Source organism: Oncorhynchus tshawytscha, linkage group LG11 (genome assembly GCF_018296145.1).
Source record: "Oncorhynchus tshawytscha isolate Ot180627B linkage group LG11, Otsh_v2.0, whole genome shotgun sequence".
NCBI lineage: Eukaryota > Metazoa > Chordata > Actinopteri > Salmoniformes > Salmonidae > Oncorhynchus > Oncorhynchus tshawytscha.
The window spans coordinates 35,576,365-35,597,383 of NC_056439.1; the positions used below are offsets into that span (position 1 = coordinate 35,576,365).

At 42.0% G+C, this 21,019-nt stretch overlaps 1 protein-coding gene across 1 annotated transcript in view; it reads left to right on the forward strand.

Annotated features, from left to right (window-relative positions):
* Positions 1-14,307, forward strand: part of LOC112261858 (TOG array regulator of axonemal microtubules protein 1) — a 32,885-nt gene extending 18,578 nt beyond the window's left edge. Inside the window, exons 9-22 of the mRNA XM_024437487.2 lie at positions 2,165-2,230; positions 2,635-2,804; positions 2,958-3,135; positions 3,328-3,549; positions 4,052-4,175; positions 6,693-6,798; positions 7,071-7,306; positions 7,483-7,641; positions 7,757-7,883; positions 11,752-11,867; positions 12,107-12,287; positions 12,504-12,723; positions 12,810-12,896; positions 13,224-14,307. Coding sequence (XP_024293255.1) covers positions 2,165-2,230; positions 2,635-2,804; positions 2,958-3,135; positions 3,328-3,549; positions 4,052-4,175; positions 6,693-6,798; positions 7,071-7,306; positions 7,483-7,641; positions 7,757-7,883; positions 11,752-11,867; positions 12,107-12,287; positions 12,504-12,723; positions 12,810-12,896; positions 13,224-13,483 — 2,252 coding nt within the window. The 3' untranslated portion in view covers positions 13,484-14,307. The remainder of the gene's footprint in view (positions 1-2,164; positions 2,231-2,634; positions 2,805-2,957; positions 3,136-3,327; positions 3,550-4,051; positions 4,176-6,692; positions 6,799-7,070; positions 7,307-7,482; positions 7,642-7,756; positions 7,884-11,751; positions 11,868-12,106; positions 12,288-12,503; positions 12,724-12,809; positions 12,897-13,223) is intronic.
* The last annotated feature ends 6,712 nt before the right edge of the window (positions 14,308-21,019 follow it).

The window sequence follows — 21,019 nt, forward strand, 5'->3', positions numbered from 1 at the left end:
TAGTCTGGTGAAGTACACTTCCAAGCAAGGGCTTTGGGATGGAGATGCAATATGGCAGTCGTGCCAACATATCTCATCAGCCACCTGGTGGAAGGGACTTGGATCTGAGGCTCTTTCCCCTGTTGCCTCCATCATCCTCTAAATCCCACCAACTTCAGCCGCCTCAGAGTGCAACTGATCATTGTTTGGGAACACACACCAAAGCATGCAACAGGCTGACGAATACAAGGGTTGAAAAATTGGTGGCCATCCGGGCAAATTTGAGGCTTTTTGAGCCTGACAACGAGACATCCTCAACAAGGTTGGAAAGTGACAGTGAAGATGAGGCCTCAGAGTCTGATGTTCAAGAGGTGGACATTGAGGAGGTCTAGGGAGAAGACATGAAACTTGAGAGGAAGACAACCAAAGCTTTAGTTTCTAGACTATGTATATGTTGAAAATGTTTTTTGGAGATGTGATGGATCATTGGGGATCATTCAATATTCCCTTTATTTTGTTGCTCAGTGAAATCATCCCATGTGATGTGTCAACTAATTTAATTAAAGTTCAATTCGTAACTAAATATATTTTTTAATTTATATTGGAAGGATTTAGTCATTTGCAATTAAGTCTACTTATGATAAGGTTAAATGTTTGTTTCTGTTTCCATATGATATGGTAAATCTATCCAATGCAAAAAAACATCTACATTTAAATGGTATTACAGTTTTTCTCAATTGCTAAAACACAATTACTGAAACCTTGCTCCATTTCCTGAAAACATTAAACACAAAACCTCATCTTCAAGCACTATTTACATAACCTCTGACTCCTCTTGTAAAATGAAACATTCGCCTCAAAACAGTTTTACCTGTGTTCAAAATCAAACACTGCTCTCAAATCATAAACAAAGTGATCAAAATGATATACACTCTCAAGCAGTCAGTATACAATACACCGAAAAATAGAAAACACATTGTTCAAAACATACAATTCTCAGGGAGAAGTACATTTTTAATCCCAAAAAATATTCATATTTTTCCGTCATTGTCCTTTGATGAACGAAAACATGTTCTTTCATAGTAGCTCGAAATTGATCAGAAATTACTACTCTGCTTTGTTCTTTGCAATTTTGTTTATTGTTCTTCCTCCTCCTTGTACCCCTATTTTTACAGTACTGTACCCTGCATCTCACAAACTTGTCCTTTGTCTCTGTGATACTGTTATTCTTGTTCTTTGTTGATATGAACCTACAACCAGTCAAAATCTATTGAGCAGTCAGTACTGTTAATAAATGGAAAGCACAATGTTCAGGGCTATACAATTCATCCATTGTACAGTATACAGCCTACAATGCACTGTACTACAGTATCCATTCTCAGACTTTCTCCTTCCCACCTTCAACAACCTGTTTGCTCTCTGAACTGGCTTATATTGGTTGTGTCGCATCATTTGAAACAGGTTAAATCAATTTTGAGTGGTTGTGTTCAATCAATGACATATGTTCTCTATTTGTATTTGATTGTTGCCACTTGTGTTTACCAGTATGGATGACATGTGCATTAGAGTGCAGAATGTGTTTTGAGAATGAGAATGTGTTTAGAGTTTTGCTGAAAAGTCTAAGTGAGATCTGCAAATTGTGTTTTATCATGTGAAATGGTTTAAGGTATTGACAACAGCCTGCATAATTAGCTAAATGAGTCCAGGCAACTGATAACTTTGTTCAGCCAATGGGTTTTAGTGTTTTAGCAATTGAGAAAAACTGTAATATCAATTTGCACATATTTCCATTAATTCCCATATATTCCCGTTAATTCCCACAGAAAGTTTCCACTTCTGAATATTCCCCAACATGTGCAACCCTAAACATTCCACAGGCCACAATCAACAGCCTGATCAACTCTATGCGAAGGAGATGTGTCGTGCTGTATAAGGCAAATGGTGGTCCCATCAGATACTGACTTATTTTCTGATCCACGCCCCTACATTTTTAAAAATTATCTGACCAACCAATGCACGTCTGTATTCCCAGTCATGTGAAATCCATAAATTAGGGGCTACTGAATTTATCTCAACTGACTAATTTCCTTATATGAACTGTAACTCAGTAAAACATTTGAAATTGTTGCATGTTGAGTTTATATTTTTGTTCAGTATATGTGTTTCTCCATTATCTGTTCCTCAGGTTCCCAGAGCTACAGCAACAGGAACTCACCAGCCACTGACATGCCTGAAGGTGTGGTTGGCAGAGGTCAGGCCACATCCGTCTTATTTACGACTCTGTGCCATTGTTCAGATATCCAATATTGTGTTCTGAGGTCGTGATGGTCTGGTTCAGGACTGTGTTTAACAACAGATCGCCAAGTCTCACATTACACAAGGCCCTGCCTGGGGCCACAAAGTATCAGGGCCAAGTTTAAAGAATTGTTTGGAATAACTCTTGTGGTTAGCAATATACTTAATGTTGGCAGATAAACAGATGCTAAGACATGCAAAGGACAGAGCATGCCATATTTTGGAAGTCATCACTGCTTACAGTATTTTCTAGCTATGTGAATACACTGTGCTGCTTAAAGTTTCAGCTTTGCTGAATAATGGTGTCAATGAAAATTAGCTTAATCACTTTTGAATTTTCCTCACCTCCCCCCTCTGCAGGAGTGTTTGGCTCGGTGGTTCTGTCCAGCCGTCCAGGGGTTGCCATGTCGATGGAGCAGGGCGACTGCATGACCAGGCTGCCCAGTGACCCCCCAGCTGGCATCTATGGCCATGCAGTCCCCGGCAACCATCTGGACCCCGACGACATCCCAGCCTCAGAGGTGGCCAGGGTGAGCAGGTCCACCATACTGTACATACACCACCAACAACCTCTTTGATACTACATTTCCCATCAGGCTTTGCAGCTTGAAAACAAATTGCCCTCTACCACTGCTATCAGTCTGTGGAATGTGTGTAACTGGGGGTTGTGTGTTTGTGTGCAGGATAAGGAGAAGGTGAGAATGACAAGGTTTGCTCGGGACAAGATGCGGCAGCACCGATTGGAGCAGCAGGAGGGCCAGGTTGCCCTGGGGGATCGCCAGAGAGCTGACAGGATGCGTCTGCGCCTCAGACAGGTGCAAAATGACGTGGCTACAGAGGATACAGCAGCCATTTCCAACGGTGCAATATTTCTTCCTTAACCCTCCAAGACTATCCTTTACCCTAGTACAAGCTTTCACTTCATGCACTAGAATCTAAATAAACTGGCTTTTGTTATGTTGCAATAATTTGGGTAATTCTACTCTGACAGTAGGATGTCTTCCTGCGTGGGCTTGTGGCTCATCTCTAAAATGTTTTTTCTTCCCCTAACAGACTTTCATTTGAATGGTAGCATGGTGACGTCCACCAAGGCTGACTCTCTCCAAGACGAGTCACCCACCAGCCCCCAGGGATCCCAGAGCCCTATTAAATGTTTCAGTCCCCCCCACCAGCCCAGCCCCCCCACGGTCCCTGCCAACCCCGGGAGCACCCTGCCCCGCCTGAGGAGGGCTCCCAGTCTCAGCAGGACACGGCTGTCTCTCTCACACAGCTCAGGTCAGTGTAACATTATGGCAGTCATCATGTAATATCTTTGCAGTTATAAGGTTATAGCAGCTAAAGCGCTATACTGTTTTTCATTATAGCGTTCAATACAGAACTGTTTGTTCTGTGATTTCTCTCATTAATTTGAGCAACTTAATGATGTTTTTTTAACATGGTGAATAGATTAATAAGTCAACACATCATATCTCACTCAGGCATTTAGGTATAACCTGACTCTAAAGTGTTTTAGTGCACTACTAATTAGCCCCTCAGAGCCCCCCAACAGTAGCAGAGCTTAGCAATGGTAAATGAGATGTAGATAATGGAGTGCAATGCTTTGTTTTCACACATTCTATTAATACATCTCCTCCCACGCACGCTGCTTCATTTAGCCAATGACTGATACAACTGTAATGTACCAATAGAGGTGTAATGTAACAATCTGCTGTGTGTTGTTGTGGCCATAGAGATACGTTATTATAGTGTTGTATTTAATTATATGGTTGTCCTCCAGATGAGATGTCCCCAGGCATTCTCAGCCAGATGAGAGACCTGACAGAGCAGCCTGAACTACGGGCCTTCTCCAAACCTGAGCTAGCACTGACACAGAGCTTCAAACTCCTCAGCTCAGACGACTGGTGAGCTTTATTCTTCATTTGGATCCCTATTAGCTGACGCTTTATCAACTGCAAATCTTCCTGGGGTCCAACTGAACCCCACCTCCCGCATTTAAAGTAACTGTCCAGTGTTTCCGGATGTCTATGAAATATGGCTAATAATTCATTACAATGAGTCAAATAATTTTTCTTCACAAAAATTGTAATTAAGGGTGTTTAGAAAACAGCTTTTCTGTGTTGGAATGGTGTAGGCATACCCCAACAACAGAGCGGCATGGCTGCGATTCTGAATTTTCTGAAACCCAATTGTTTGTAAATAAATACACTACGCGACCAAAAGTATATGGACACCTGCTCATTGAACATCTCATTCCAAAATCATGGGCCTCCTAACAGCCTCCAGTATTCTGGAAGGCTTTCCACTAGATGTTGGAACATTGCTGCGGGGACTTGCTTCCATTCAGCCACAAGAGCATTACTGAGGTCGGGCAATGATGCTGGGTGATTAGACCTGGCTCGTTGTCGGCAGTCCAATTCATCCCAAAGGTGTTCGATGGGGTTGAGGTCAGGGCTCTGTGCAGACCAGTCAAGTACTTCAACACTGATCTCAAGAAACCATTTCTGTATGGACCTCGCTTTGTGCACAGGGGCATTGTCATGCTGAAACAGGAAAGGGACTTCCCTAAACTGTTTCCACAAAGTTGGAAGCACAGAATCGTCTAGTATGTCATTGTATGCTGTAGCGTTAACATTTCCCTTCACTGGAACTAAAGGGCCTAGCCCGAACCATGAAAAACAGGCCCATACCATTATTCCTCCTCCACCAAACTTTACAGTTGGCACTATGCATTGGGGCAGGTAGCATTCTCCTGGCATCCGCCAAACCCAGAATCGTCCGTTAGACTGCCAGATGGTGAAGCGTGATTCATCACTCCAGAGAATGCGTTTCCTCTACTGCAGTCCAATGGCGGCGGGCTTTACACCCCTTTTGCCAACACTTGGCAATTGCACATTGGTGATCTTAGTCTTGTTTGCATCTGCTCGGCCATGGAAACCCATTTCATGAAGATCCCGACAAACAATTATTGTGCTGACTTTGCTTCTAGAGGCGTTTGGAACTCGTTAATAACTGTTGGAACCGAGGTCATACGATTTTTACTCACCACGCGCTTCAGCACTCGGCGGTCCCATTCTGTAAACTTGTGTGGCCTACCACTTCGCCGCCGTTGTTGCTCCTAGACGTTTCCACATCACAATAACAGCACTTACAGTTGACCGGGATAGCTCTAGCAGGGCAGAAATTTGACGAACTGACTTGTTGGAAAGGTGGCATCCTATGACGGTGCCATGTTGAAAGTCACCGTGCTCTTCAGTAAGGCCATTATAGTGTAAATGTTTGTTTATGGAGATTGCATGGCTGTGTGCTAGATTTTATACACCTGTCAGCAACGGGTGTGGCTGAAATAGCCAGATCCACTAATTTGAAGGGGTGTCCACATACTTTTCTATATAGTGTATATAGGGATTTCTGCACATTTTTTTAATTAAAACTTTTTATGTAACCTTTATTTAACTACGCAAGTCAGATTAAGAACAAATTCTTATTTACAATGACGGCCAAAACCGGACGACGCTGGGCCAATTGTGCGCCGCCCTATGGGACTCCCAATCATGGCCGGATGTGATACAGCCTGGATTCGAACCAGGGAATGTAGTAACGCCTCTAGCAAAGAAATACAGTGCCTTAGACCTCTGCGCCACTCGGGAGGATCCCGAGGACCCTGCAGGAACCGCTACCGCTTCCTCCTCCTTTCAGCTGCTGCTCAGTGCTCCGCTGCTGCGTAAACACGAAAGACAGTTTGAACACACGTAGTTTTTTGTTGTAACAGTAATCTATTGCAAACATAAGCACCACATAACATGCAGTGTAGCGATTTCATGTTCTTTTTTCAGGTGAGTTAGCCTATATGCAGCTATTTAGGCAAGCTATATGTATGCAGCATATCAAACAAGCAAGACACAGACAGGCAGTCAACATCGATTTAATGTGCAAACATTGGCTATTGGGAGGCAGACAGGCAGTCAATGTCATAGTGTTCTTTATTCAGCAACTCTGGCCATATGGCAGAAACGCTGATAGATTTACCCCAATGCAATGTGTAGACTGCGTCTTGCTTGGGCTACAGTAATATCTGTTACAGCAGACAGAAGGTTTTAGTCTTCATAATATATTTTTTAAATGTTCTTTCAAATCGCTGCAGTTTGAGTTTGAGTTTTTAAGTGTTTTCTCTCCAAATTATGCTTTGGCCATAAATACGAGTATAGGACGAGTCAACAACATTATTTGGGTATGAGTTAACATAATATTTACTTTTCACTGGACTTTTCATTTTTTCACTGGACAGTTACTTTAACCCGATGCTATACTTCAACATTGTCTCGTAAGACCCTATGTCAAAAGTCAATGTATGACTGTTCTATGCATATAAGCAATGGATTGGATTTACAAAATTTATATTTCTCTATTTTTGATTGAAGGGAGAAGAAGATTGAGGGCCTGACCTTTCTCCGTGGTCTGACACAGTACCATTCAGACATACTGCTTAACAGGCTGCATGACGTCTGTCTCGCACTCATCCAAGAGGTACGACCACGACTCCTCATTCTTTTAGTCTTCTATAAATGTTCACGTGAAACGGCAGTCCATTGTCCTGGGGACCTTCATCCAATCCCCTTCTATTCATAATCTCTGCCTCAATCAATTCAATACAGGGTGGTTCTTGTAGACTTTAGCCCTCAATGATTGATTTTCCTATGTCCTGATGAGGACATTTGACCATCCTTCCTCAGATGTCTGATTATAATTTTTTTTAGCTAACTGATTTAAGGATATCATCTGAGTGTATTGCTCCTCAGGTGAGGAACCTTCGTTCGGGTGTGTCCCGTGTTGCGGTTGGGGCAATGGGTGAGCTCTACACTGCTCTGCAGAAGGGCATGGACCAGGAGCTGGAGGGCACAGCCAAAGCTCTGCTGCAGAAAGCTGGGGAGTCCAACGCCTTCATCAGACAGGATGTGGATTCAGCGTTGGACAGCATGGTGCAACACTGCACCCCGACACGCAGCCTGAATGCTCTGCTCACCAGCGGCCTCAGGTCAGACACACTCACAAGAGAGCACTTTTAGCAGTTCTTTACCTGAATTAGGGCTACATGCTTTGCGTGTAGACATTACATTTTTATCATGCTTGTATCTTATCATTAAAATAGGTCATTAGGCTTTATTTTCTATGTGGTGCTACCACATCCCTGATATTGTCTCTTGTGAACAGTCACCTGAACTCTGTGGTGAGGAAGTGCGCGGGTCATCACATGGCCAACCTGATGGAGAACATTGGCGCTGCCCGCCTCCTATCTGGAGGGAAAGACCTCACCGACCGAATACTACCTGCCGTCACCAAGCTGGCACAAGACTCCTCCCAGGAAGCTAGGTAGGGAGGGAATTCTGTTCAATACCAATGAGTGTTTGTTTTAATAGTAGCAGGTGTGTCTGTAATCAATAGAGTGAGTGACATTGTTTGACTCTGAGGCTGTTCTGCTCCTCAGGTACCAGGGACGCCGGATGCTGTTATTTCTGTCACTGCACAGTGATTTCGATAAGATGTTGGAGAAATATATCCCTGCCAAAGACCTGGCTCCCATCAGAGACACTGTCTTCACACTGAAGACTAAGGTACAGCACACTGTCTCCACACTGAACACTAAGGTACAGCACACTGTCTAACTGAGAAGGTGTGTGGGACTGTTATGAGTCATTCCTGTCTATTTTAGTCTCCCCTTGCTGGGGACTTGCGTTTTGAGACAAGACACTGTTACTGTAAGAAAGCAGCAGTTTAGACAGGAAACGCCACATTTGTTTAAACATTTATTAGAAAAGACGACAATAAATGCAGTACATTAGTCTTTGCGTTAGGCTCTGCTCCTTCATGGTAGCTATACCAATGCCAAGGTATACTATACCAATGCCTCTGACTGTACAAAAGCAGAGCCCAAACAAGTGGAGGCTGGGGAGAGTGGTGGGAAAGCAGAAAACAGAAATGAATGGCGAGTAACGTGTTACAGCAATGGCATGTCACCAAGAACACTAGCACATGGCACTGGGCAGCAGCCATCAGAATGTGTGTGCAGAACCCGGTCAACTAAATAAACCGCCATATTAAGGTAGCGTGATGAATCTAATTGCTGCAATATCAGCTGATGCTATCAGTTGGGGTTCCTGTATGAACCTGCTGCACTTAATTTACAGTACCGGTCAAAAGTTTGGACACACCTACTCATTCCAGGGTTTTCCTTCATTTGTACTATTTTCTACATTGTAGAATAATAGAGAATACATCAAAACTATGAAATGACACATATGGAATCATGTAGTAACCAAAAAAGTGTTAAACAAATCAAAATATATTTGAGATTCTTCAAAGAAGCCACCTTATGCCTTTTTATTTATACTTTATTTAACTTCATATGGATCAACTTCCGGTGAAATTGCAGAGCGCGAAATTCAAATTAAATTACTATTAATATTTAACTTTCATGAAATCACAAGTGCAATACATAAAAAATAAAGCTTAACTTGTTGTTAATCCAGCCGCCGTGTCAGATTTCAAAAAGGCTTTACCGCGAAAGCAAACCATGCGATTATCTGAGGACAGCGCTCAGCACACATAACATATTACAAACAGTTAGCAGCCAAGTAGATTAGTCACGAAAGTCAGAAATGGCAATACAATTAATCACTTACCTTTGATGATCTTCGTATGGTTGCACTCACACGACTCCCAGTTACACAATAAATGTTTGTTTTGTTCGATAAAGTCCCTCTTTATATCCAAAAACCTCAATTTTGTTGGCGCGTTTTGTTCAGTAATCCAATGGCTCAAATGCGGTCACAACTGGCAGACGAAAATTTAAAATAGTATCCGTAAAGTTCGTAGAAACATGTCAAACAATGTTTACAATCAATCCTCAGGTTGTTTTTAGCCTAAATAATCAATAATATTTCAGCCAGACAATAACGTTGTCAATATAAAAGAAAAACAAGAAAAGCGCGCTCTCGGTCGTGCGCAGTAACCAGCTCTGGGGTCACCCCAGGTTCCACTCACTCAATGTGGTCATTCTCCCTCATGTTTCAGAATAAAAGCCTGAAACAATGACTAAAGACTGTTCACAACCAGTGGAAGCCATAGGGAACGGAAACTGGGTCCTATCCCTTTAAATGGTGGATAGGCTTTTATTGGCAAAACAGCCATTTCAAAATAATGGCACTTCCTGGATGGATTTTCCTCAGGTTTTCGCCTGCCATATCAGTTCTGTTATACTCACAGACATTATTTTAACAGTTTTGGAAACTTTAGAGTGTTTTCTATCCAAATCTACCAATTATATGCATATATAGCTTCTGGGCCTGAGTAGCAGGCAGTTTACTTTGGGCATGCTTTTCATCCAAAATTCCGATGCTGCGCCTATCCTAAAAAAGTTAACCAGGTAGGCCAGTTGAGAACAAGTTCTCATTTACAATTGCGACCTAGCCAAGATAAAGCAAAGCAGTGCGACAAAAACAACACCACAGAGTTACACATAAACAAACGTACAGTCAATAACACAATCAAAAAATATATGTACAGTGTGTGCAAATGTAGAAGAGTAGGGAGGTAAGGCAATAAATTCCATGGGGGTGAAATAATTACAATTTAGCATTAACACTGGAGTGATAGATATGCAAGTCGAGATACTGGGGTGCAAGAGGATAAGTAACAATATGGGGATGAGGTAGTTGGGTGTGCTATTTACAGATTGGCTGTGTACATGTATAGTGATCAATAAGCTGCTCTGACAGCTGATGCTTATAGTTAGAGAGGGAAATATAAGTTTCCAGCAGAACTCTGAAGATAGATGGGAGGAAATCAATCCACATATGGTGTCCAGGACACAGCTGGGGGCTGAAGGGGGTCTATAACAAGCAGCAGCAATGGTGAGAGACTTGTTTCTGGGAAAGGTGGATTTTTAAAAGTAGAAGCTTGAATTGTTTGGGCACAGACCTGGATAGTATGACAGAACTCTGCAGTAGATTGCAACTCCGCCCCCTTTGGCAGCTCTATCTTGTCGGAAAATGTTATAGTTAGGGATGGAAATTTCTGGATTTTTGGTGGCCTTCCTAAGCAAGGATTCAGACACGGCTAGGACATCCGGGTTGGTGGAGTGTGCTAAAGCAGTGAATAAAACAAACTTAGGGAGGAGGCTTCTAATGTTAAAGCTGCCTTAAATGACAGCTTTGCACACTCTTAGCATTTTGTCGACCTGCTTCAAGAGCTGGAATGCATTTCAGTTAACAGGTGTGCCTTGTTAAAAGTTCATTTGTGGAATTTCTTCTTAATGCATTTGAGCCAATCATTTGTGTTGTGACAAGGTAGGGGTGGTATACAGAAGATAGCCCTATTTGGTAAAAGACCAAGTCCATATTATGAAGATATTATGAACATTTCAAGTGCAGTCGCAAAAAACCATCAAGCGCTATAATGAAACTGTCTCTCATGAGGACTGCCACAGGAAAGGAAGACCCAGAGTTACCTCTGTGGCAGAGGATAAGTTCATTAGAGTTACCAGCTTCAGATTACAGCCCAAATAAATGCTTTACAGAGTTCAGTAACAGACACATCTCACCATCAACTGTTCAGAGGAGACTGTGTGAAACAGGCCTTCATGGTCAAATTGCTGCATAGAAACCACTACTAAAGGACACCAATAGAAGAAGAGACTTGCTTGGGCCAAGAAACACTAGCAATGGACATTAGACCAGTGGAAATCTGTCTTTGTCTTTGTGAGACGCAGAGTAGGTGAAAGGATGATCTCCGCATGTGTGGTTCCCACCGTGAAGCATGGAGAAGGAGGTGTGATGGTGTGGGGGTGCTTTGCTGGTGACACTGTCTGTGATTTATTTTGAATTCAAGACACACTTAACCAGCATGGCTACCACAGCATTCTGCAGCGATACGCCATCCCATCTGGTTTGCACACATCCTTTGTTTTTCAACAGGACAATGACCCAACACACCTCCAGGCTGTGTAAAGGCTATTTGACCAAGAAGAAGAGTGATGGAGTGCTACATCAAATGACCTGGCCTCCACAATCACCCGACCTCAACCCAATTGAGATGGTTTGGGATGATTTGGACCGCAGAGTGAAGGAAAAGAAGCCAACAAGTTCTCAGCATATGTGGGAACTCCTTCAAGACTGTTGGAAAAGCATTCCAGTTGAAGTTGGTTGAGAGAATGCCAAGAGTGTGCAAAGCTGTCATCAAAGCAAAGGGTGGCTACTTTGAAGAATCTAGCATCTAAAATATATTTCGATTTGTTTAACACTTTTTGGTTACTACATGATTACATATGTGTTATTTCATAGTTTTGATGTCTTCACTGTTATTCTACAATGTAGAAAATAGTAATAAAAACAATTATACATTGAATGAGTAGGTGTCCAAACTTTTGACTGGTACTGTACATTTGTGTGATCTATGAGTTACGTGTGTTAATGTGTTCTGCAGGGCCTGGGAGAGATGCCCCAGGACACCCCGTCAGCCAGGGGCCGGCGTTCCCACCCTGGCAGTGGGACAGTGAGGGCCTCATCTCTCAACAGGGAACCACTCAAAGTGGTCAACAGGTGGGAAAACGCAGCACCAACTGAAACATGTAGCACTTTCCATGCTATCCCTGAATCTAGTCTCTCTTCAAGTCAACATCTCTTATATACTGAACTGTTATGATTGAAGCCATGGCTAGCCTTGCTGTTTGTTTTTGCATTAGCACAGTTTGTGTCAATGAATGTAGAGTTTGTTCATGTGTGTATCCATCAATATGAACTCCATCTCCATGTCTTACCTACTGTTTGTGTATCTGCAGGCAGTCTGGGCAGTACAACGGAAGACCTCAAGCTCACAGCATTGCAGACAAGATCGAGTACATCAAGCAGCTCACAGCCCTGCTGGGTTCAAAGGACTTTAGAGAGCGCATCAAGGGCATCGACCAGCTAATGGTGGACTGCGAGCACAACCCCAACATGGTCATCAGCAGTATCTTTCCGGTAACTGATGTCAGCTGAACAAAACTGTATATTTTTTAGCCTCATATACCCTAACATCCTAAAGGCCGAAATCCTCTGACTATCACAAAAAATACTAGCTATACATTTTATTGACGAAATCAACCATGCAAAGTACCATAGATAAAATGGCTTGTGTAAGCAGGTCATAGTTGAATCTGTAGTAATGCTTCTCTCATCTATCTGTCCTTCTCGCAGGTGTTTGATGCCTTTAAGGCCAGACTGCAGGAGTCCAACAGTAAGGTCAACCTGTACGCTCTAGAGTCTCTGCAGAAGATTGTCACTGTGATGAAGGATAACCTTGCCCAGGTAATCTACATCCTGGTCCCAGCCATCGTGGACAATCACCTCAACTCCAAGAACAACGCTATCTACACTGCTGCTATTGGAGCCATCCACACACTCATCCAAAACCTGGGTGGGTGTCTGATGATGTTTCCCATCACATCATCTGGTTTGAGGCTTGAACGTAGCTTGACTTTTTGTGCTTGACTTTGTTCACAGATAACGCTCTCCTCCTCCAGCCCTTCTGCACCAAGGCCCAGTTCCTGAGTGGTAAGGCTAAGGTGGATCTCATAGAGAAGGTTGCAGGTATGTTCACTGAAACAGTTTGCTTGAGATATTCCCTTCAGTACCTAAGTTACATAGATGACACTTTGTAAACTTCATTTGGCTTTTAACATTTTGATTTGGATCTGAGTTGACAAAAGCTCTTAAGCAACAGTGCACTGGCAACTGTCTTTATTTCCTGTCACCCTAAGAGTCTTTAGCCTCTTAAAAGGAGGGAGAAACATATGTCAGGCCCATATGCTCTCAGCATTTCATAAGTTCCTTGTTACAACATGTTTAAACTCTGCCAGCTGACTCCTCATCCTCCAACCTCCCTCCCCTCCTCTCCTCCTCTGGTCTGTCTTTCAGATCTGGTGATAGAATTATATCCCCGTAAGCCCCAGATGGTGGAACAGAAGGCGTTACCCCTGCTGTGGCACCTCCTGGGCACATCCAGCCACAGTGGCACTGTCCACGGCCGGGGTGGCAGCGTGCGGGGAGCCACCTCCAACCTGTGCCAAGCCCTCTACACCCACATGGGGCCTGGGCTGGCAGAGTTCGCCGCTTCCCAGTCTGCCAACGTCCACAAGAGCCTCAACGAGCTCATGAGGACCCTCTCCTACCCCTGAGGGCCCCTCAGAAAACACAACCTTCAAAACACAATCAACCCCCCCCCGCCCCGCCTAGACAGTAGAACAGAAACACTGACCTTCCTTAAAGACAGAGATGTTCTACATTTCTGATAGTGCCTGCACTATTTTAACGTTACAGAGTATAGAAAGTCCTTAAGATGAGAGCCCTTAAATCAACCCTCTTCTCAGCAAGCTATGGTGTCCTTTAATAAAGGAGCACAGGCAGACAGAGACTTCAGCTGTTGGCATCAGGTCTTACACTCTCAACAAGCTGCTCTCTTTGCACTTTGAAGATGTCGCTCACTATCATGATAGTTGTCGTCATGAATATGGCTTGGTATGTATCGTCATATGATTGTTGCTGTTGTTGTTTTTTATGAATTTTATTGTACGCATTTCGGAGACAACATTATGAAGAATGTACATTTGAAATGCACAAAAAGGAAACTGGACCTGAAATATGTATATTTTAGCTGTTTCAGTTGATGTGAAATTTCTAAGATGTCTTATACGGTTGTTTAAAAGACTTGTCAGAGTGAAGATTAATGATTTCAAATATTTTGTATAGCTCAAATATGTGATTGCACAGTATTAGCCTAATCTGTATGCTGTACGATGTTGCGGTATATAATGTATCTATTGTATATGGTTTGTAAATCTTATTGTAACAATTTGTTGATGAAGTGGTGTTCTGGCATGTCTTAGCGTTTTACTTTTTGCATGACCAAAATGTACTGACGTGATCGAAAAATATATTTATATTTTTGTTAAGGATATATATATATATATGTGTATATATATATATATGTATGTGTATATATGTGTATACATATGTATATACAGTGGGGCAAAAAAGTATTTAGTCAGCCACCAATTGTGCAAGTTCTCCCACTTAAAAAGATGAGAGAGAACTGTAATTTTCATCATAGGTAGTACACTTCAACTATGACAGACAAAATGAGGGGAAAAAATCACATTGTAGGATTTTTAATGAATTTATTTGCAAATGATGGTGGAAAATAAGTATTTGGTCAATAACAAAAGTTTATCTCAATACTTTGTTATATACCCTTTGTTGGCAATGACAGAGGTCAAACGTTTTCTGTAAGTCTTCACAAGGTTTTCACACACTGTTGCTGGTATTTTGGCCCATTCCTCCATGCAGATCTCCTCTAGAGCAGTGATGTTTTGGGGCTGTTGCTGGGCAACACGGACTTTCAACTCCCTCCAAAGATTTTCGATGGGGTTGAGATCTGGAGACTGGCTAGGCCACTCCAGGACCTTGAAATGCTTCTTACGAAGCCACTCATTCGTTGCCCGCGCGGTGTGTTTGGGATCATTGTCATGCTGAAAGACCCAGCCACGTTTCATCTTCAATGCCCTTGCTGATGGAAGGAGGTTTTCACTCAAAATCTCACGATACATGGCCCCATTCATTCTTTCCTTTACACGGATCAGTCGTCCTGGTCCCTTTGCAGAAAAACAGCCCCAAATCATGATGTTTCCACCCCCATGCTTCAGAGTAGGTATGGTGTTCTTTGGATGCAACTCAGCATTCTTTGTCCTCCAAACACAACGAGTTGAGTTTTTACCAAAAGGTTATATTTTGGTTTTATCTGACCATATGACATTCTCCCAATCTTCTTCTGGATCATCCAAATGCTCTCTAGCAAACTTCAGACGGGCCTGAACATGTACTGGCTTAAGCAGGGGGACACGTCTGGCACTGCAGGATTTGAGTCCCTGGCTGCGTAGTGTGTTACTGATGGTAGGCTTTGTTACTTTGGTCTCAGCTCTCTGCAGGTCATTCACTAGGTCCCCCCGTGTGGTTCTGGGATTTTTGCTCACCGTTCTTGTGATCATTTTGATCCCACGGGGTGAGATCTTGCGTGGAGCCCCAGACCGAGGGAGATTATCAGTGGTCTTGTATGTCTTCCATTTCCTAATAATTGCTCCCACAGTTGATTTCTTCAAACCAAGCTGCTTACCTATTGCAGATTCAGTCTTCCCAGCCTGGTGCAGGTCTACAATTTTGTTTCTGGTGTACTTTGACAGCTCTTTGGTCTTGGCCATAGTGGAGTTTGGAGTGTGACTGTTGTGGACAGGTGTCTTTTATACTGATAACTAGTTCAAACAGGTGCCATTAATACAGGTAACGAGTGGAGGACAGAGGAGCCTCTTAAAGAAGTTACAGGTCTGTGAGAGCCAGAAATCTTGCTTGTTTGTAGGTGACCAAATACTTATTTTCCATCATAATTTGCAAATAAATCAATTAAAAATCCTACAATGTGATTTTCTGGAGAGAAAAAAATCTCATTTTGTCTGTCATAGTTGAAGTGTACCTATGATGAAAATTACAGGCCTCTCATCTTTTTAAGTGGGAGAACATGCACAATTGGTGGCTGACTAAATACTTTTTTGCCCCACTATATATATGTATGTGTGTACACCAATGCCTAGCTCAACTTTGGGTGTAAACCAATGATACTGGCTGAGTGTAACATTGAAACCAATTATCTTTAAACTAACGACTGATACAGAGACGGTGAAGCCCAGATCTGTGATTCTGTTTCAGTATAGTGCCAGTCTTAACGTAGCCTTTCACTATTCTATGTTTAAATTATATTGAAATAGTTTGTTAACGAGATGAAAGACCGACTGATATTTAAAGTGTTTATTTCTATAAACTATATGCTTTGTTTTTTTATTTATGTACTTTATTGCTTCACATCTTTGTTGTAAAGAGAACTTTCCTATGCTATCATTGTAATGCCTCAGCTTGTTGCCTTGTGTCGCCTAAAGGGGGAAAAGATGTGTGCTCCTGGTCTTTAACTGTCTTGAGGAAGAGGGGGCTGTAAGGTAAGGATCTATTTCCAATTAGTTGGATTAGACATACAAGATTGAGCAACTGAGTCGGTTATTAAAACAAGACAACTGTCACTGATTTACACGATTTGCTTTTATTTACATGTAAATAAATACAAAAATCAGTTTAGTTACATGACAAATAATAGCAAAGCAAAAGATTGTAGAAAATGTTAAGTTCCTTGAGAAGCTAGTTCTCATTGACATACAGTACCAGTCAAATGTTTGGACACCTACTCATTCCAGGGTTTTTCAAAAATGTTACTATTTTGTGAAGACATCAACTGAAATAACAAGAAACCAAGAAAGTGTTAAACAAATCAAAATAAATGTTATATTTGAGATTCTTCAAAGTACCACCCGTTGCCTTGATGACAGCCCTGCACACTTGCAACCAGCTGGAATACAGAAGATGGCCCTATTTAGTAAAAGTCCATATTATGACAAGAACAGCTAAAATAAGCAAAGAGAAACAACAGCCCATCATCATTACTTTAAGACATGAATGTCAGTCAATGAGGAAAATTTCAAGAACTTTGAAAGTTTCTTCAAGTGCAATCGCAAAAACAATCAAGCGCTTTGATGTAACTGGTTCTCATGAGGAACGCCACAAGAAAGGAAGACCCAGAGTTACCTCTGCTGCAGAGGAGAAGTTCATTAGAGTTTCCAGCATCAGAAATTGCAGCCCAAATAATTGTTTCACAGAGTTAAAGTAACAGACACATCTCAACATCAACTGTTCAGAGGAGACTGTGTGAATCAGGCCTTCATGGTCGAATTGCTGCAAAGAAACCAGTACTAAAGTACAACAACAACAAGAAGATACTTGCTTGTGCCAAGAAACTCTAGCAATGGACATTTGACCAGTGGACATCTACCCTTTGGTCTGAAGAGTCCAAATGTAAGATTTTTGGTTCCAACCTCCGTGTCTTTGTGAGATGCAGAGTAGGTGAACGGATGATCTCTGCATGTGTAGTTCCCACTGTGAAGTATGGAGGAGGAGGTGTGGGGGTGCTTTGCTGGTGACACTGATTTATTTCGAATTCAAGGCACACTTAACCAGCATGGCTACCTCAGCATTCTGCAGCGATATGCCACCCATCTGGTTTGCGCTTAGTGGGACTATCATTTGTTTTTCAACAGGACAATGACCCAACACACCCCCAGGCTGTGTAAGGGCTATTTGACCAGGAAGGAGAGTGATGGAGTGCTGCATCAGATGACCTGGCCTCCACAATTACCTGACATCAACCCAATTTGTTTAACACTTTTTTGGTTACTATATGATTCCATATGTGTTTTTTTTCATAGGTTTGATGTCTTCACTTTTATTCTACAATGTAGAAAATAGTCAAATAAAGAAAAACCCTTGAATGAGGTGTTCTAAAACCTTTGACCGGTAGTGTATTTTGATTTGTTTAACACATTTTTGTTTACTACATGATTCCATATGTGTTATTTTATAGTTTTCATGTCTTCACAAAAGAAAAACCCTTGAATGAGTAGGTGTGTCCAAACTTTTGACTGGTACTACCCAATTCACAAAAATGGTTCGCTCCTACAGATAGTGAGTCAGGTGCGCAGGTTTCATTATGCGCCAGTAATAGCCAGCCTCCTGGGCTTTTCACGCACGACAGTGTCTAGGGAGGTGATCACCAAGGCATTTGTAGATGATCACCAAACATTTCTGTAAAAACTACGATAAAGCCTTGTGTTTTGTGCTGTTGGTGTTAGGTGCACTTGATTCAGCAGCCATAGCAGCGGGAAGGCAAAGTGTCAGCATTTTGAACTATTGAATGTGTCTGCTTATTGCTTAGATCACTGTGTCTGCACAGTTTCCTCGAAAAAGAAGCCTCGAGCGCACAGCATAGTTGATGACTTGAGACTCAATGAATACAGCAAAGAGCTTCTAAGTACGTTCATGTTAAATTGTTATTCAGCACGGTCAACATTTTGTTCAACACTTTTAGGCCTATAAGCGTGTTCCTGATTTTGTGTCCCAAAGCTAGCGTTCCCACTACTTCCACTCACACTACAACCAGCACTGCAGCTGTAATGAATGAGTACAGCAAAGTGTTTCCAAAGCTTGCGTTGTTATTATTAGCGGCTTGTCCTTTTTAATATCGAGGAATATTTCACTGTCTCTGATCGGTCATCGGAGTGATAACATGAATCGCCATCAGCTGGAAGACTGTGTCCTCTTTTCTCAGCGGAGGGAGGGAGAGAGGAGGGAAGGTGAGTCAGGTGAGAGGCAACCTCACCAGTGCTATCGCCATCCCCTATCTGACATCAGATGCAGGCCATCAATTCAGTAAAAAAAGAAAAGGTAATGATTATGCTCACTCAGCTGTGCCTCACAAGTAATACAACAAAATATATATTACCGGTGTAATGGTCTGAGAAGAACTACATTGTCAGGGCAATTCAGGCGTTGCTGATATGCAATGATAATGTATTGGGCCTATAGCCTACTGCACAAACATTGCTACAGGACTGTTTTTAATAGGTTAATTCTGCATAGGCTTATTTTGCATAGGTTTTTTATGTAATTTGAAAACAAATCTGTGCGGTAGATCTCGGCTTGCTTTTGGACTCAGAAGGTGATCTTGACTCAGAGAAGGTTGGTAACCACTGGTCTAGGGTTTACCGTCAAGGATGCGACAAACAAAAAACATCCAATCAGCGGCAGTCCTGTGGGCGAAAACAGCTAGTTGATGAGAGAGGTCAAAGGAGAATGGCAAGAATCGTGCAAAATAACAGGCGGACCACAAACAGGCAAATAACGTTGCAGTGCTTTTTTAAAACTTTATACAGGTGTTATTAGGAACTTGTTGCAACATTTTCATTTTTATAGTGCCATGTTGGGGTAATCAGAGTAAAACATAATTAGATGGAAGTATAGGCTAACAGAACAATAGCCTACAGAATGCTAGCTCAATACATGACATCTCACAACATCAATCACTGTATCACTGTTCGTAAACCCTAGATCAGCCCAAATTAGTAAATTCTACTAGCTAACATACACAGTACAAAATTAATTTCACAGCCCATCTGTTTTGCTGCTACATTATTGCTTGCTGCTATGGCTACAGAGTATTCTTGGCACCCATATCTCTAATGAGCTGAAGGGCTTTCGCACCACACTCACACATACTGTACACTCACACATACCACACCAGAGCAGTGGATGCTAGAAATCAAACTAACAATGGACACATTTCACATTTCGGGCCTGAGGTCAAACTTTCTGGTCTGTCAGTGTATGCTGCCTCTCCACAGCCAACTACTGCGTGCCTGGATAGGATGTGAAAAGCATGCATTATCACATTTGTTGACTGGATGTTGTCCAAAAGACGTCAGTGTGATAGATTTTTTTTTTTATTCAAGAGCATCTGCTAAGGATGTAAACATGAATGTGTGGGAACAACCACACTCTGCTTATTTACAGACAGCATGTAAATAACCATTGCCCTTTTAAAAATATATATATATATTGAACCTTTATTTAACTAGGCAAGTCAGTTAAGAACAAATTCTTAATTACAATGATGACCTAGCAGAAGGCAAAAGGCGCGAAGCAGCCACAACTGTCAGTAAGAGTGTCCATGATTAAATCTTTGAATGAAAAGATGTAAATAAAACTGTCTAGTTTGAGTGTTTTTGAAGCTCATTCCAGTCACTAGCTGCAGCGAACTGAAAAGAGGAGCGACACTTGGATGTGTGTGCTTTGGGAACCTTTAACAGAATGTGACTGGCGGAACAGGTGTTGTATGTGGAAGATGAGGGCTGAGTGAGGCCTAAGAGGGTTTTATAAATAAGCATCAACCAGTGGGATTACATGTATACAGAGATGACCAGTTTACAGAGGAGTATAGCGTACAGTGAGTGATGTGTCCTATAAGGAGCATTGGTGGCAAATCTGATGGCCGTATGGTAAAGAACATCTGGCCGCTCGAGAGCACCCTTACCTGCTGATAAAAATTACCCTTACCTGCCGATATAAATTACTTCTCTGAAATCTAGCATGGGTAAGATGGTCAACTGAATCAGGGTTCGTTTGGCAGCTGGGGTGAAAGAGGAATGATTACGATAGAGCAGGTATTTCCAAACTGGGGTACGACAAATAAAAATGTGATTCACATTTCTTTTTTTATATATACAGTGAGGGGAAAAAGTATTTGATCCCCTGCTGATTTTGTATGTTTGCCCACTGACAAATAAATGATCAGTCTATAATTTTAATGGTAGGTTTATTTTAACAGTGAGAGACAGAATAACAACAACAAAAATCCAGAAAAACACATGTCAAACATTTTATAAATTGATTTGCATTTTAATGAGGGAAATAAGTATTTGACCCCCTCTCAATCAGAAAGATTTCTGGCTCCCAGGTGTCTTTTATACAGGTAACGAGCTGAGATTAGGAACACACTCTTAAAGGGAGTGCTCCTAATCTCAGTTTGTTACCTGTATAAAAGACACCTGTCCACAGAAGCAATCAATCAATCAGATTCCAAACTCTCCACCATGGCCAAGACCAAAGAGCTCTCCAAGGATGACAGGGACAAGATTGGAGACCTACACAAGGCTGGAATGGGCTACAAGACCATTGCCAAGCAGCTTGGTGAGAAGGTGATAACAGTTGGTGCGATTATTCGCAAATGG